This window comes from Numida meleagris, chromosome 4, assembly GCF_002078875.1.
Source record: "Numida meleagris isolate 19003 breed g44 Domestic line chromosome 4, NumMel1.0, whole genome shotgun sequence".
Classification (NCBI taxonomy): Eukaryota; Metazoa; Chordata; class Aves; order Galliformes; family Numididae; genus Numida; species Numida meleagris.
This window is the reverse complement of record NC_034412.1, coordinates 70,938,786-70,957,057: the sequence shown is the minus strand read 5'-3', so window position 1 is coordinate 70,957,057 and position 18,272 is coordinate 70,938,786. Positions and strand designations below refer to the sequence as shown.

The following is an 18,272-nucleotide window of genomic DNA, read 5'->3' as shown; positions in this document are numbered from 1 at the left end:
TCTTAAATTGTAATGAATTTTAACATTAAAATGCATGCTGTTGCACACCAGGGAATAGGAGTGAGAATCATACGTTTTTTCTGTATCCAGTTTTCGTAAAAGTTTATTGAAGATCCATTGAAAATGCTTGTTATTTGCATGCCCAGAAGTGATCACAGTAGAAAGTATGATCTCAGTGTTCACATGTTATATATTTAGCAGCTAATGTGGCTAATGCAGGACTCCAATTCCAACTCATATTGCAGTATATACGCTTCATGAAATTCGATTTTTGCTGGAGTCTAACTACAAGATTGTTGTCAGAAGGAACATTAGTTATGACTCTTCCCACAGTCTATGAGAATAAATGAATGAAGTTTTCTGGAACCTGAGTGCCATTTTTGTCTCAGTTTCTCAATTTACACAGATAGGAGAAGAGAACTTAAAATAAGCCTGTGTTTAGGTGGGATACAACAAAGCATTCCAGCTTTATATGGATGTGTGATTGTTCACGTTGCCTTACTTAGTGAAGGTGAATCTTTTACAATGAATAGCAAGACTCATATCTTTTTAAAAAAATACTCTGTAGAAGCCATTAGGAGTTTTTTAACTAAAGATTCGAACTGATTAGGGCCTGCTGCAATACAGAAGGGTAAACTAAAATTTCTTTAGTTCTGATTGTGTGATCCAACTTAAAGAAAATCAAGGACAATCTTTTAAACTGTATAGATTGTATTCTGTCAACTTGTAGCCAGGTTAGAACTGGCCAGGAATGCTTTTTTTGACAGGGAATAGTCATTAAAATTATTTTTAAAAAATTAGGAATAATTTGACTGACCTTTCTAAAATAACTGTATTACACCAGAGGAGCTGAAAACAAGCTAGGACTGCTGAGGCACAAAGTGATGACATTTTATTTACAAGCTGAGTGGGAAAAAAAAAATATTGTACAGAAAATGTTGAACTCATTTTGACACTGAGCCCTCTGTTCCATTAACACTGGCAAGTAGTTAAGCTGTGTAGCAGAATGCACAGCTGTGGTATCACATTGCTTCTTGAATTGCCCAGAATCTTTGTGAGTTCAAGCAAGTAAAAGCTTGACCAAGCCAAATCTTAGATTGTTCAAGAAATATAAAGTGATCTTCATTTGAAAGGTATTATGTTTTTCAGGAAACACACCAGCAAAAATGAGTATAAACTTAGTAGCTTGCTGTTAAAAAGATTGATTTCTACTGCATGTCCTAGACTGCTTAACTCTCATAAATATTTACTGAAAGCCTGTGTGTGCTTCAGAGACAATGATAGAATGTATGCAAACTGAAGTTTTTAAGATGTGACTAAATTGGTTTAACTTGAACATATTTTCAGAAGAGCATAAACCTAGTACACCTCTTGGCTAGGAACCTGAAATGTCTTGCAGCGTATGGAAAAAGACTTTTAAGAAGAAGTAATTACTTCTTCTTAATTTTTGTAATTCTTAAATAGTGTAATTATCTTTTAGATTTTTTTTCAAAAATAGTTGAATGCTTGTCACTTAATCTGCACTAAGGTGTACCTTGAAGTCTTGTACAAAAAAAAAAACAAAAAAGCCCAACTGACTTGCCTTTAGTGCAAAGTTGTAAACAGCAAGAGCCTTACAAAGAACAAGCTTGCTAAGATGCATTACCTATGATGCTCAGTGCCTGTGTTATTTTTGGCATCTTTTCATGATGACATTTTTTCTATGCAAGATACATAGCTTACCCCAAACCTAGTGCCTGCTGTTTATTTCCATGAAAACTACAACAGATACAAAGAGCAAGTTCTCAGCTGTAAAACACTGTTTTGCGAAACAGGCACCATCATTTGCTGTGCATTCTCTCCAGTGATGAACAAGAACCTGCACGCCACGCTTGTGCACCAGCAGAGGTGACCTGCTGTTGCTGTCACTAATGCTGAAACGCACCACTCACTGTTTCACTGTGTTTGCATTCATTGTTTGGTCTCTGTAAACATTAGCAGGCATCTAGGAATGTCACTGGGTGCCATTTTTTCCACATGGAAGAATTCAGTGACACAGCTTTGCTTCGTATATACTTCCATGTCAGATGCCATTTTGTCGGACTGCCTCTCTGCTGCCATCTGTCAGAAGGCAACAGCATATAATAGAATATTGGCAGGAAGGTTTAGCTCCTACTGCCATATCACTGACATCTGCCTCTGATGTTGTGGGCCAACAGAATAAAATAGGAGCCGTTACTTTCAGAGCAGCTAATATTTTTGGTCTTTTTCTGTTTCTCTGAATGGGATGCTGTCCTTGTTCAAGTTTTTGAACCTCTGTAGTATGTCTGTATTGTGCTTCTAGATTTACTTTAATTCTTCCTCTTATTCAAGGGTCACGATCAGAGTTCTACTCTTGCCCAGCATTCTGTTGAATTGACATTACCCAATCACCATCCATTTCACAGAGATTTGCTTCGCTATGCAAAACTCATGGAATGGCTCAAGAACACAGATTATGGAAAATACGAAGGGTTGACAAAGGTATGTGAAGTGCTCATTAATCCTACAGAATTTACACAGACTGTTTTGAAATTTAAAAGAATTATCTGTGACTATGTGCGTACTCTTAATATTCCTTCGTGCTAAATTCACTGTTCTCTTGTTTCTCTTTGGAGTAAGAAATGTCATGTTTGATATTTATTGTATCCTGTATATTTTTTCCAAGATGCTATGTCTCTGTTCTGAAGTATCATTTGACTTTAACCTTTGTGTAAAGCAAGATTAGGATTGTACAATCTAGTAAGATAATTAAGCTATTTTCGTGGTGATGTGCTTGTTCACCTTTATGGCGTTTTTATCTCAACAGTCTTCATTCTCTTCATTTCACTTGACTATCAAAAACTTCACAGGTGTCCTGTAAAGCAGATCAAATAGAAATGTTTTGGCTTTGTATATGTGTAATTGTTGACTGTCTTGCGTAAAACTGAGATGAAGTGGAAAAAAGTGTTTAGATAGAAGTCAGGGGAAAGTTGTTCCATAACAGAACAAGTGTTCTTTTATTGAAGTACTATCATTCTTAAAATTTCAGTGCCAGAAGATTTAAATCAGGCTCCTAGAATCTTTTGTGTAGTTGTTCTTTTGCCTTCAGTTTAAGGAAGATGTTAAATACATGGCTGACATCTTCATGGGCTTCTTAAAAAAAAAAAAAAAAGTTGTTTTTATGTATTATATACACTAAGACACAAAATTCTGAAGTAAATAGGAGAAAAAATATTGGATTGTATTTGTCCATGAATAAAAAATCTAAACAGAAAACTTTCAAACTTATTTCAGTTGTTGTGCCAATTGTCTTCTTAAAATTCAAACTTTTTTTTGGCAATATTACAAACATTAATTTGGAATTCCTTGAGTCTTGTAGTAAGCACACACAGCTTGCACTTCCTGAAGTTTTTCAGGTCTTTTGTTTTTGTGCTGAAGGTGTAATTAAGGAGGACAAAGGAAGATGTTTAGAAGTGGCATCCTACACTGAGTCTGTGAACAGTGGAGCGGAATTCCCTCCCATTCTACTCTTGAATTAAATTCCGTAATGCTCCACCACCTGTAGTCCTATCTGTATGTATCACACTATGAATGTTTCCTTGCAGAGGAGCAGTGGTGGTTTCTGGGGCCATATTACATACATCTGTATGGTTCAAAACAGTTAATAGTTATTCAGTAGAACTTAGTTTCGTGCTGTTTTGTTTTATTTTAAGATCAGTTTAACTGTAATCAAAACAAGAAAGTATATATTCTTGTTAACTAACTTTACATTTCTTTTCATTTAAGAATTACATGGATTATTTATCACGCCTTTATGAAAGGGAAATAAAAGATTTCTTTGAAGTTGCCAAGATCAAGATGACAGGCACAACCAAAGAAGGAAAAAAGTTTGGTAAGCTTCTAGGAGGCATATATTTTTCTTTGATTTACATTACTTACTTAGAAAATACTCATTGTAACATCTTGGGACAATATGATAATGATCTAAAATTGTTCACTTTTTGCAAGGTGGAAGTTGTGTAAAAATATGATTGATGAGGCCAAGGAAGTACAACTGAATTATTGTGAAATTGGGCAAGTTGGAAGGATAAGATATGATACTTCTCAAATTTTAAATTTACACTCGAGTTTTTAATAAAGTACCACTCAATTTTATTACTGTACCTATCCTATTTCATTACTGTAACAAATTTGAAAAATCAGCTCTTGGAGTTAAAGAAAGGCTGGGCAGCACATGTGTGTTTACATATGTTTCTTCTTCTGTTCTGCTTTTATTAAGACTTCAGGTAGATTCTGAAGAAGCTATTTTAATGCTGATTCTACATGAGCAAATTTGTGTAAGATTTGCTGTGTAGTCAAAAACTAGATATCGTACTTAGTTAACTTGAAGGTCTTCCTGTTTGAAGGAGTATGTGTTCCTCATAGGAGTAAAATGTCTAGTATGAGTATGGAAGTGAATCTTTAAAACAAATAAAACTGAATAAGTAGCAACAATATATATAAATTGGCTACATTGTGTTTTCAAGTGCACAGGCTCAGAATGTTGAAGAAATTTATATATGTCATAGTTTGCCTGTTTCCCAACTCTGAATTCAGAAGTGAGGCGCAGCCTGAACTAATAAGTTATTTCAAGCCTATTTTGCGTTCTGTTGATGGTGGAGATCAGAGAAAAATAACAAGAGTAAGGAAGTGGGATACTGGTGAGGCTTTGATTAGGAGTGGAGGGTAGCTGGAAAGATTAGTTTTGGTGAGCTGTTGGACATGGAGAACAAGTGGTGCCATAACGTGTCATTGTCAGAAGAGTTACATTCTTAAAGCCTGGAAAGCAGTCTTATTGGAAGAACTGAACACTTTTATAAATATAACATAATATAAATTGACTTTTAAAATATTATATCCTAGCACTTCATTTGTGATGTGTGTTTGTGATGAAGTGGTTTTTGTAGCAATTATATTCCTGACGTCTGTAAATGTTGTGATCTGGCATTTTGGAGAAAGAAGTCCTTCAATTCACCGGTGCAGGAGCTGCACTTGAGAAGGCCTCTGTTGTGTATTTGTGCAAATTTCAAGCACGTTTGAACTTTGGACAGAATAGTCTAGGAGGAAAGTAGTGAAGGATATTTCAACCAGTTCTCTTGGTTTAATTTCTTTTGTGATGTTACATTTTCAGTCATACAAACCTGTCTGCTTGTTTGAGTTTTGCTGGAGACTGATTCACATAGAAAACTTGACCCAAGCGCGCAATCCTCTTAAAACTCATAGGCACCAGTCACAAAGCCAAAACTAAAATTGAGAACTCTCCCAGAATTCTAATGCTATGAATGGAAAATATGCCATTAAAATGGATAGCAGTGGCCATGTACTTGGGGCCACAAGCTAATTTGATGATGTATTAGACCAATAGAAATTCACACCTCAAAACTAATCTTGCTTTTAATGGTATAACTTGCAAAGATGGAAAAGCAAATTATATATGTTTAAAAAGCTGTTATATGAATATGATTTCACCTCATTTAAATGTGAAGTTAGGTATTGAGTTTGTAACAGCTCATAATGATGTGTAATTTTAAAGCATTCCATGTTGAAGATAGTGTTTGTAATGCTACTGGTTGTGCATTAATTCAAAATACATCACTTCTTATTAGCAAACTTTTAAGAAATAGTATAGGTGTATAACACTCCAGTTGTGCTCATACACTCATACATGAGGATTACCTGTTTCCAAGCTGTGTTCGTGTGTGTTCCTGCTTTTTTTTTTTTGTGCTTTGGGAATAGCACTACTCTTTGAATGCCTCAAATGCAGTGGGGATGCTGGGAGAATTCTGGCATTCTGTGCTAGTGCAAGGTTCTTTGTCTGCATTTTTACGGCAAAAAAAAAAAATCTGAGTCGTGAGCATTCACATTTGTCTTAAGTAGTCTTTTTCTTTTTTTTTTCTTTTTCTGATGAAGCCAAGACTTTGATATTTAAATACCATAAAATCAAGTGTGGGAAAATGTGCTGCTATTGTCATCTGTTCACATTATGTGGCTTCTCAAAAGCCATTATGATGCCTCTGATTGTCCTGGGCCTGATCTTTGCCTATAGGTTCTTCACGTTCTGTAATATAGTCCCATGCATTTGGAACTGGGGCCTGTGAAGAAAAGGGACCAATGCATGGCAGATGCATATGCTAAAAATATCTAACCTACACTTCTTTATTCAAAAACTGCCCAAAACACACGATTTAAAAACTAGACTGGAATTGAATTTGAGTTTGACATTGAAATTGTCAATGGTGTTGGCTACTTGAGAATATGTTATTTAAGACATGTTTGTGGCATTTAGAAGTATTTACTCATTCTATCACAGTAGGTTCTGTTGGCTGCTCCATTTTGGGGACTTATAGTATCCATCCTCATCAAAATCTTCTTAATACCACATACTGCTTTTAGTGTATGTATGCAAATGCCTTTTACTGGTTAGGGATTCTCTATGTACTATAAATGTAAGGAAATTTTTGCAGCGCCCACTTACTGTTAATTTCATCTGAATTCCACTTCAGGAAACTGTTTTACTTGGCACAAACCAGGAAAAAAAACCAAAAACTGTTGCAATTTTTAGTATAATTACACTGTTTTCATCCTCTTCAAATTTGAAGTCATCAGTTTCTGATTCAGCATGAATACAGATGTATTCTCCATGTAAACATCCTGATTTGTGAACAACAGAAATGGTTAACCAGTCCTACTGTCAGTACAAATAGTTTTTGCAGTGCTGTGTTTCTGTTGTTATTTTTTTAAATTGAAGAGGTGGGAAGTTATTTCTGACTCAGTACAAAACCACATAAATGCATTTAAATTTCTTTGTCTGGTATCAGTATGATGATTGATCTTGAAAACGGAGTCTTGCAATATTTACTCTTATTAAAAAAAAATCCCTAATTCAGTGGACTTCTCAATTTGGGAGAACTTAAAGAATATTTTTAGCAATATGTATTTAAATACACTGTATAGGGAAAAGTTTAATACCTAAAAATGTACTGTTTTCCACGTAGCTTAAATTCTCTCCATTTCTAGGATAGTACCTCTCCAACTAAATGTGTTTGCAATGTAGTTACTTGCTGCTTATAGTTCTTTGCATGTTTCTTCCCAGTTAGAGCTTAACTTGCATCTTGTGCATGGTTTGTGCAAACTGCATTTTAACTTGTCTTTGTCTTTGATGCTTGCAACCTAATCCATCCCAGCTACACTGCCTCGAAAAGAAAGTGCTGTCAAACAGGAAACTGAGAGTGAGTATAACTAGTTGCATTAGTTGGTATTGTCAGTGCATGTGTGTCAATGTAAAGATGTAGTGCTGCATCATGGAAATCCTACCTAACGCTAAAGCATTCTGTTCAGAATAAAATAAGCATTAGCAGAGTCATTGTTTTTGCTAGGCAAAAATTAAGGACAGCCAAGACTGCCCAAGATAGAAGTTGAGAGGTATTGCAGGTAAAGGCAGTGTCTCTTACTTTTCCCATGATAGTAGCTGATCTAAAAAAAGTGTTTGTGCCCAAGAGGTTGTCTTAGTTTTCACCTCTTTCAGCTTTTATTGGATATGTAGACTTGCATATGCCCCTAGACCAGGAAAGTCGTGTCAGGATGCCAATACAGCAATTAAATGAAATGTGCAGGATTGCTTTCGAGTTCCTTTATGGTTGAGGTATGAGAAGTTTACATTTGGGTCAAATATTGATGACTTCTTGTGGTTTTGTGTTTGTTGTTATTTCTTTGTTTTGTTTTTGTTACTGGCTTTCTCCATCCTGTTTCAACATTTCTAAAAACTTCAAACAACGACAGAAAAACTAACCTCACCTTAGGGAAAGCCCCAGAATATCAAGGAGACATGTCTGAATTCTAATTCTGTTCACAGGGATGGGAGTAACATCAGAGTAACAGCAAAGTTCATCTGGGACTGTAGATCAGACAAAGTAGCTATGTAGCCAAAAGGATATTAAAGAAAAGAAGGTCAAGTTACAAATGGAAAGTGCCTGTGAAACTTTTGATTTTTATTTTTTCCCCTCTTTTGAATAAATTATTATTCTTATGGCAGCTTTTGCCCGAAGTACACATTCACAAAGATCATAACTGATCTTTGTCCTTGAAAACTGGGAAACAATATCCTTGTATTCCTGTATTTGGCTTTTGTACCTTTTAGAGAGATCCTTGTATAACTCTTTAATAATTAAAATGTGGGATTAGATATCTAAATTGTACTAAACTTTGAAACTTGCTGAAGTATTTTACTTACTTTGTAATGAGAAAATAACTGATTTATAGGAAGAGCATTTTCGGCCTAGAATAAAGTGAGCGGTTTGATTTTTAACATACAAGATCAAGAGTTGCTAGTAGTCCTACATTTAGTAATGACCTTGTTCTTGAGAATTTTATTCTACCATTGCATCCCTCTTTCATGGTTTCTTTATTTAACAGGTCTTCATGGAAGCTCTGGAAAATTGACTGGATCAACTTCTAGCCTAAATAAACTCTCTGTTCAGAGCTCAGGAAATCGTAGGTCTCAGTCATCCTCATTGTTGGATATGGGAAACATGTCTGCTTCTGATCTTGATGTGGCTGATAGAACAAAATTTGATAAGGTAAAGCAAAAATGTTGCGTAGCAATCCTGCTTATCTGCGTATAGAACTGCCTTCCATATCCTTCTCAATTATAAAAAAAAAAAGAAAAAGTATATATTTTTAACTGAGTAAGTGTGTATTTTTAAGCAAATAGGAATTCAGCTGATTCTTTAATTGACTTCTTCTCAGTACAAACGTTCATGAGTTCTGTTCCATTTTGGCAATAAGCAAAAGTAAAGATTAGAAGGCATAATTTTCTTTTACCCAGGATTTGAAGCATGGTCCTAAAATCTTATTTATACTGGTTTCACAGGAAGGTCATTGTCAGTTTTCAGCTTTAACCAATTACGCTAAGTTGTTCTTGGAGTATCTTCAGCATCTGTTTAAAAAATGTGCTGTCCTCAGCATCTGTTTTTTCATCATTATTTTTATTATTATTTTTAATTTTCCTGACCCTTTCGAGGTGACAAAACTCACTTAGTGGAATTAATACCTCAGTATGAGGGGGAAGGGAAGGAAGAGTACTCATTCTGAAAGAGAGATTATTAATTTTTCTAATGGAAATTCATTTTTTTTCCTCCCACTCTCTTCAAATCATGCACTTTTTTCCATCTGGAAGGAAATATTGTAAGCATGTATCATTTTAAAATATAGATTATGACAACATTAGCAGCAATTTTTCTACAATTAAAGTGATAGCTTTTTAAAAACTATCTTGTACAAGTGTTATGACTTTCTCACCCTTTGGGAAAATGTGAATGTGGCTAATATATACTGAGTTGCAAGCTATTGAGCTAATCTAGTGATTTTTTTCAATTACCTTTTTTAGGTGAATTTCCAGAAGAGATTTACCATTGGGTTTATTTGTGTAAATTATTGTACATCTTAATCCTTAAATATTCACAGAGAAATACTATGTAAAGTAAACCCTATAGACTGGAAATACGGTTAACCCCATGAGAGTTTCAGTAGCTCATAGTAATGAACATTACTTTAATTATTTCCAAGATTGTGCTTCATTTTAGAATAAACTTAATCTTGATGAATACTCTTATTTCAGTGCAAGACCTGCTACTAGTTTCTGTAGCAGTTTGTATCTAACTTTTTCTACAGAACAGTTACCTTTGACTTGTTTTTCTTCACTGAGGCACTTCTCTTAGCAAACAGGGACAAAAATGGTGGCAGAACCTATTGCTTGCTGTTAAAATTCTAAGGTATTCGCTACAACACAAGTCTGTCCTTAGGCTAAAAAAAAAAAAAACTTTCAGGTGTGGAAAAGCACTGATTATTCCCTCTCATCCATTTAAAGTAGGAAGGGGAAGAACTTGTTTAAGATACGTTGTTTAAGATACAGGTAACACTCTTAAAAACTCTGAGCTGTTTGCATTTCTATTACGTGAAAATTGGCCTCCTAACACTTACAGAAGATAAACAGTAAAAAAAAAGATTAAAAGTGATTAAATAACATTTAATAATAATTAAAAATAGTATTTGTAACTGTTTGTATTATTCAATGTGCTGATTAAAATATTTGGTTTCTTTAGATTTTTGAGCAAGTATTAAGTGAACTAGAGCCCCTATGTCTGGCAGAACAGGACTTCATTAGTAAATTTTTCAAACTACAGCAACATCAGAGCACCTCCGGAACAACAACGGTATGACTCTTGCCAGTGACAGAACTTCAAAATACTGAGCAAGTCTCGTAAAATGCCCCTTTATAAGTTAACTTTAGAATTTATCTGGCAACTAAGTGATCCGAGTGATGAGTAGTTTGTTTTTCTCTATTAGCTGGCACTATCTTTGGATTTTGGCTGACAGTACGAAAGTTATTTAAGAAAGATTTGACATGCTTCTTTTGCCATGGCCTTGTTTTCCCATAAGCTCACAGTAAGCATACTGTTTCATGATGTTATGTAGGAAGGCAATGGGGAGTAATTGGAAATAGTGTTGGGGAACATGACCAGAGATCTTCTACCAGAACCATGCAAACCACTGTATTTACTCTGGGGGGGAGGGAGGAAGCTGATAATTATATTGCTTTCATCAGACATGCTTGTCAGTTGGATATAGAATTGAAGACAAACTTGCAACTTCCAATGTATTATATACTCCTTGTTCTTACAGAATGAAACAGAGGAAATGGATGGAGGAAATTTGTCTCGTTCATACATTTCTGGTGTTCCACAGACAGTATCATCTGAGTATGTGCTGATACTGTTTATTCTTTTTTAAGCTGATGTGTGAATTTCTTTAAATTATAAAATCCTGTAACAAATTGTTCCTTTTTAGTGAAAATGAATAGTGAACTCTCAGTTTGTAAGTAGTCACTTCAATACATCAGCAAATACTAAAAAAAAAAATCTTGTACATGGCATGAATGTTTCTGTCTACAGTAGAATAAATAAATACATAACTGCAAAGTGAAACTAGGCTCCGTAATATGTAAAATATACTTAGCAAAATTATGAATTTAAGTGTGTGGCAGCTTCCACACAGAAAATGTTTTGTTGGAATGTTTCATACCCGTGACTGTTGAGTTTTACTGTGAGGCAGCTTTCTGAAAAAGATGAGACATGCTGGTTGCAAACAAGACTCTTATAGGCAATAAATTTATCCTAAAAATATGTATCAAAGAACACGTGAAATAATCCAGTAAACTATCAGAGTAATATTTTTCTTATGTATTTTTCCTAGGAAGGACATGATCCGACAAATGATGACAAAAATATTTCGTTGTATTGAACCTGAGCTGAACAATCTTATAGCACTAGGGGACAAGATTGATAGCTTTAATTCCCTTTATATGTTAGTTAAGATGAGCCATCACGTATGGACTGCGCAAAATGTGGACCCAGCTTCCTTTCTCAGCACAACACTTGGAAATGTTTTGGTGACTGTCAAAAGGAACTTTGATAAATGCATTGTAAGTTCTTTAGTATTTCTGATTAAGCTAACTATACTGTTTTAGGAAACCCACTCCTATCCAATGTGATTTTAGGATTTTATAGTTAAGACTTTTTGCTTTAATTTGAAGTGAAAATGAGTGTCTTCATTGCTATTATATTGGCCAAACTTTTTTTTAAAAAGTAATTGGCAATTGTTTCTTTCTTCCCTCTCCATTCCAGTTTTCTTGAATAATTAGCTGTTTGTAAGAAGTACAACCACTTGTTTTCAACATTTCAATTCTGTGACCTAGCTGACTTTTTTAGTTGTTTTAAACTTTTACTGAAGTCGATCAAGTAAAAATAATAGCGCTCTGGCTTTCCAAAAGAAACCAAAACAACCTCATGGACTTAAGGGAAAGTCAAAATCTTTATAATATGCCAGATAGATATCTATTCCATGTGTTCAGGTATTTTTATCATTAAACAAAAAACAGATTTTTGTTAAACATTAAGATGTCTCTCCTACTGCCAAAAGATTTGCCAGCTTCTAACCACCAAGGAAGTTTGCTGTTGTTATACAGCATGACCATTATATGAGATATGGCAAGCTTAGTACAAATACTTGTTTGTGTGACTGTTGCTTTTGTTTTTATTGTTGCAAGTGTAATTTGACTCCAGGCCAGTGTGGTAACACTGATCATTCATTGTCAGATTAATGCTTGAGCTACTTTGAAGTTGGTTTTTTGTGGGTTTTTTTTTTTAGCTTATACTTGGAAATAAAATTTCAACAGAAGAAGCTTTCTATGGCAAAATGAATTGTTTGCTGGGTTGATGCTGAAAAGTGAAGTTGTGGAATGCAAGTCTTAAATATCAGTTGTTAATTGCTTCTGGATAAGTTGTGGATAAGTTTTTTTTTTCTTAATACTAAGTAGGCAAGCAAAGGAAGATAAAAGCTGGAAGATGAAAAGAGAGAGAATGAGATAAAATGATTTCCCTGATTAAATAAATGTTACTTTTCCAGAATGTTTATTTTTTTCTTTTATTAGTTATTATATGGTCTGGAGTTGTATTGTACAGACTAACTTTGTGTTTCTTCTCTTTTTAATTTAAGAGCAATCAAATTAAACAGATGGATGAAGTAAAAATCTCAAAGAAAAGTAAAGTTGGGATCCTTCCATTTGTTGCTGAATTTGAAGAGTTTGCAGCCCTTGCTGAATCAATTTTCAAAAATGCGGAACGACGAGGGGATCTGGATAAAGCATACACAAAACTTATTAGAGCTGTTTTTATCAGCGGTAGGTCTGCTCATATGATAATACTTACTAAAATCCATTCCTCCTATTTAGGTATATTTTGCTCCATTTAATTGATAATGGTATTTTTTTTAAGACTCTATATTGTAAACCACATGACCAGCGTTGTGCTGATTTTTTTTTTTTTAAATCCCTTACTAATATAGGGAAGCAAGTTGAAACATTTTGATAAAATGTAGTCTTTAAAAGCAAACCATAGATATTTCCCTTAGCGCATATATGTAAAGTAACTTTTGGTTATGATGAGGGAAGTGGTTAAGGACTCAGGAAGGAGAGGGAAGATAGCTGCAGTACTACGCGTCCAGGCTGAAGTGGTTTTCTGGCTTTTCTGCACTAATGTAGCTTAAATGATGAGATGAGTCAGGGAGGAATCCCTGTCATATGGATCTAACACTGTTCAGCTTCTCAGCGCTGTGTTGCCCCATTCGGTCCTAACGTAGTCGTGTGTTCAGGCTATGAATTCTTATGAGAGGCAGATGAGGTCCTTTGTGTCCTAGCCTGATACAACAGAATGTCTCTCCCTATTTTCCCAGCTATAATCTGGAAAACCTGAACAGTCTTGTTCTCCTGTTTTTATTCATTTATTTTGTTATTTAAAGAAAAAAAAAAAGCTGAAGGTGAAGTAAGAGAAATGAAACTCCAGAAAAATTGTCATTACCTTTTAAACAACTGGGAGACCTTTCCATGCTGATTTATTTACGCACTTTGAAACAACTCTTCCTATAGTACTTCCCAACCACTGAAACTTACCTCGTTTTAAGAAGATGGCTAAGGAAGAGGAAAGAGTTCTAGCAATAAAGCTTATTTGAGGGAATTGTAGCACTGGAGTTCACAACCTCTTAATATGTTCAGAAGATGCGTCATCTCACAGTATAGTAGACTACAGTTCATAAAGAGTCAGTAGAAGTTGACAGGGCAGTGAATTTTAAAAACATTTGATTGCATCCAACTATTCAGTACTTCAGAATTTACTGTTCAAGTGATGAAACTAGGCAGACAATAATAGTCCAAACTATACATTGATAAAATTACTAATGTAGGAAGAATTCAGGAAAGTATATTTTAAAAGAGATTTAAAAGGATTTCAGTTGAACTTAAAAAAAAAAATATATATATATATTTGACTAGTACAGCACAAACTTGAACAAGTAATTATGACGGGGGAGTATAAGGGATAGAAATAAATAATGGAGATGAAACAATATCAAAATGATATCTAAAGTTAATGCAAGCAGTATGTTTAATGCAGCATGCTAGTTCATTCACAAGTAATTTTGAAACAAGTCAGAAAAATGTAGTACTTCACATAAAATTAAAAATTGCAAAAATGGAAAAAAAAAAAAAAAACAACACAAAAAAAGCCGAAACGTATAATATGGGACAACCAAAATTGGCAGTAGCAGACTTTTTCTAATTGGTACTTTGGTGATCTATCTGAAATGAATTGATGATCTTTACTCATGCTTTGGTGCCCAGGAACATGTTCCATAAACATTTTTCATGGCGGGCTTCCTATTTGAGAGTCTCAGCAAAATGATGGATGAGTGGGCATAGAGGTTTAATTCCATTCTTGGTTGCAGCCATCCTCTCCTTGGCCTGCTTGCATGCAGATATGCACTAAGGAGTTAATAAGTAGAATTTCTCAAACCTGCTCTGTTTTATTTGGGAAGGTTAGAAGTCAGAGACCTGTGTGAAGGTCTGTCCATTTTTATTACCAAATTTGGAAAGTGACAGTAATTCTGACCACTAAACTAATAATCTAAGCCAAAATTATTTGAGTGACTGAGACGAAGATATTTAAAGAAAAAAAACAGGAGAAAGGAGTTGTTATAGTGGAATTTTATGTTAGCAATGGCAGGAGTGAACATTTTCTTAAATAGTTCTGCCATGTGAAATTTATAAAGGATAATGAAAGCATGCTTGTAAGCCTCCACAGAATGTGGTGGTAGTTTTTCAGCTGCATAAATATAGTCTGTATTTTGTATCTGTTTATATGTGATTGTTTTTGTTGGTTTTTTTTTTGGCATACAGATGTCATGGTATTAGAGTCTGTATGTATCTGGTGCTTCTTTTGAAGGCCCTCAAACACTTAGTTAGTGACTGTTACGACAATCATTCGTACACATGGTTATCACTGTGATAAAATACCATAACTTTTTTTCTGTTCATTAGTTATGTTTTCTGAATTTGGTTGTCCTTTGGGAGTTTAAAATACTTTGTTTCCCTTATCTTTCAGTTGAGAAAGTAGCTAATGAAAGCCAGAAAACACCCAGAGATGTGGTCATGATGGAGAATTTCCATCATATTTTTGCAACACTTTCTCGGTTGAAAATTTCTTGTCTTGAAGCTGAGAAAAAAGAAGCCAAACTGAAGTACACTGAACATCTTCAGTCTTATGTAGTCTACTCACTTGGACAGCCTCTTGAGAAATTAAATGTAAGTATACTTCAGTCTTGCTGGATACTACCCTATGTAATTGGAAATGTATGTGACTTTCTCTTATATGGTTAGTTTGCAATGTCTGATCTATTTATCACTGCATCTATCATAATCCCTGTCGTCTTATTTTAGACTCAAGCATGGCTGCCTAAAGTGCTCTACTTTTTCCCCTCACTTTTTTCCTTCCTCAAACCATTTGTTTAATGCAGTCAGCACTGTACATTGCCATGGAAAATCTGGTTGTTTTCTTCCACAGCTGTTACCTTCAAGAGTAGTCAGGAGCTTTGGACTGATTTCCGCCACCTCAACTGCAGAGACATTACTGTCATTTCTGATTTATATAACTGTAAGAAAAGTTTTAGGAAATTTCTGTATGTCCTAAGTTGAGCTATGCATTAAACTTAATCATTTTTTTTGACTTAGTTCTGCCCGCTGAGTGTTTCCCATTTTTCAGTAGTTTTTTCAATAAGCAGGACTCCAGGCTTTTGCTGCTTGCAGCCATTTATTTTCTGAATAGTCTAAGACATATTCTCTTTTTGAAAATTAAGATGCTTATTTACCCCTTCTAACTTTCTGTGGGTTGACCTGTCTCTGAGCAACAGCCACCCTTGAGGACAAACATCTGCTTCTCTTCCTCTAGCCACACTTTTTATTGCTCGGTATTATGTTATATGCTAGAGGCCAGCTTCTCAGGTGTCCCAGCTGTGTCCCCTCCCAGCTTCTTGCCCATCACCAGTCTACTGTGGAGGAGGCAAGAGGAGGACATGATGTTTGTGGAAAATGTTGATGCTGTGCAAGCACTCTTAAGCTGTGGCCAAAATGCTATGGTTTTATCAACACTGTTTCAGCCAGAAGTCCAAAGCATGGCACCATATGGGCTGCTATGAAGAAAATTAATTCCATCCTGTCCAGAGCCAATGCAATGCTTCAAATGATGTTACAGTTCTACATGCACATTCATAAGCAAATTTCTTTCCATTTTTATTATGTTGATGCACATGGTGAGGGGTCTTGAGGAGAGAGGGCAATAATGAACTCTTGTATAATTGCTCTTGTATAATTATGATTTAAATAGAAAATTTCCAATTCAAATGCTTTGTCAGTTTATCTGAAAGATCCAATGCTTCCCCAAGCTGTGGTCTCATTAACTGAGGAGTTTGAGGCTGGTTCAGTGCTAGTTACAAGGTGGTAACTAAAGCTTGACTGCTTCTATAAATGATTAATTTCAGTTTTACCTTATTACTTACTGATTACTGCATTGGTGTGCCATTCTTTAATGTTTATGGCTGAGCACAACTTCTGTTAAAAAGAACAACTGTTGTGCATTCTCCACGTTTTTGTTGAAGGTGCAGTTTGACAAGCATATATGTAGTTAATTAGTTTATATTTATGATAATCATTAATAGTATTATTATTAGCATTTTTTTGAAGGTGTTGAAGCTCGTGTGGCCCAAGGTATACGAGAAGAAGAAGTAAGCTATCAACTGGCTTTTAATAAACAAGAACTTCGTAAAGTTATAAAGGAGTATCCTGGCAAAGAAGTCAAGAAGGGATTGGATAATCTTTACAAGAAAGTAGACAAACATCTCTGTGAAGAAGAAAACTTACTTCAGGTAAACTAAATCATGGCTTAAAGATCTCCTGTGTGTTTGCAGAAAGGCCTTTATTTTTTCTTTCATATACGTATCCTGGGAGATGTGCCTAGCTTCAGCACAATTCTGAAAACCCCTGAATTTTGAACTATTCTGTGGTGGTTTGTTTGTTCTTAATAATCCTTCTACAGTTTTCTTTATCATAATGGATTGGTTTCAACTATGGTGGTAGATTTCTGAAAGAAAATCCCTTTATGATTCCTTAGCTGTCCATTAGTGAGTGATCTCTGTTCTGCAAAATAAGATGGAAGCAGAAAGAACTAGATTTAAATGAACCGTTAGCTTGGTATGAAATGTACACTGCAGAAGAGTATAGTTCAGCTAGACTTTTTTCTGATGGTATATTAAAATGTATGTAATTAATATATAAGTATTAATGATCTTTAGAAACTTAATGGGTAAAAAACTTCAAGATTTTTTAATGCGGTAACTCACTTTACTGAACTTTGCATTTGACAAGCTTTAGTTTTTATATGTCACCTCAACTGAGAATGTGCCCTGTAGCTAACATTTAGTAAGTATATTGTACCAGGTGTCATTTCCTGAAATTTGCTTCATTGGCAGGTTGTGTGGCATTCAATGCAAGATGAGTTCATACGACAGTACAAGCACTTTGAAGGGCTGATAGCTCGCTGCTATCCTGGATCAGGAATTACTATGGAATTCACTATACAGGATATTTTAGACTACTGCTCCAGTATTGCACAATCTCATTAAGTTCTATAAAGGGACAGAGAAGCTAGCAAAGTCTGTGCCTGTATTATAAGGGAATCAAACACTATAAACGCTGTTAGTTTTTAAAAGCTTTATTTCAGTATGTGTGTATAGCTAACTGTTGTGTATGTATATGCTTCAATTGTCTTTCAGGGCAAAATGAAACCTTTGGTCATTTATTGCTCTTCTACTGCATTGAAATACTGTTTGAAAGCATTAATTCTGTGAAACACTTTGTATACATTTTTCCCCTCCCCTTATGTTCAGATACTTTTATTTATAATCCCTCTTTTGCTAAAAGCAGCAAGCACTACCTGCGTAGTACGTGAAAGGGTACTACCATCTCCACTAATATTTTGCATCTTGGAGGTTATACAAGCATTAAAGACTGCCACATCTCTTCCCATCCTCATTCCAGAAAGCAGGGGTGTGGAACTTCAGGCAGTGGGAATTCTGAATTCATGTTCTCAGATGTAATGTGATGGTGGCTGTGATTCTTGATTAAAATCTGTTCATTGCATTCTTTTTGTCTCTGTGGCATGTTATTTCAGACAGGTGGCAATGCAGAGCTGCTTCTGATGCGATGTCTCAGGGTATTGATGTAGCACTGCTCTATTTCTCAACTATTTTTTTTTCTTCCTTTTAGTAGGTGTGATGTAGCATCACTATAAGCC

General features: G+C 35.0%; 1 protein-coding gene across 3 annotated transcripts in view; it reads left to right on the top strand.

Moving 5' to 3' along the window:
• Nucleotides 1-18,118, top strand: part of EXOC1 (exocyst complex component 1) — a 28,645-nt gene extending 10,527 nt beyond the window's left edge. For 2 of the 3 annotated variants that reach the window (XM_021394405.1, XM_021394406.1), the window contains exons 9-19: nucleotides 2,353-2,502; nucleotides 3,787-3,892; nucleotides 7,224-7,268; nucleotides 8,452-8,615; nucleotides 10,140-10,250; nucleotides 10,720-10,796; nucleotides 11,290-11,518; nucleotides 12,592-12,775; nucleotides 15,030-15,229; nucleotides 16,651-16,845; nucleotides 17,449-18,118. In XM_021394405.1, the coding sequence (XP_021250080.1) occupies nucleotides 2,353-2,502; nucleotides 3,787-3,892; nucleotides 7,224-7,268; nucleotides 8,452-8,615; nucleotides 10,140-10,250; nucleotides 10,720-10,796; nucleotides 11,290-11,518; nucleotides 12,592-12,775; nucleotides 15,030-15,229; nucleotides 16,651-16,845; nucleotides 17,449-17,601 (1,614 nt within the window). In that variant the 3' untranslated portion in view covers nucleotides 17,602-18,118. The remainder of the gene's footprint in view (nucleotides 1-2,352; nucleotides 2,503-3,786; nucleotides 3,893-7,223; nucleotides 7,269-8,451; nucleotides 8,616-10,139; nucleotides 10,251-10,719; nucleotides 10,797-11,289; nucleotides 11,519-12,591; nucleotides 12,776-15,029; nucleotides 15,230-16,650; nucleotides 16,846-17,448) is intronic. The other variant, XM_021394407.1, reaches the window with a different exon arrangement.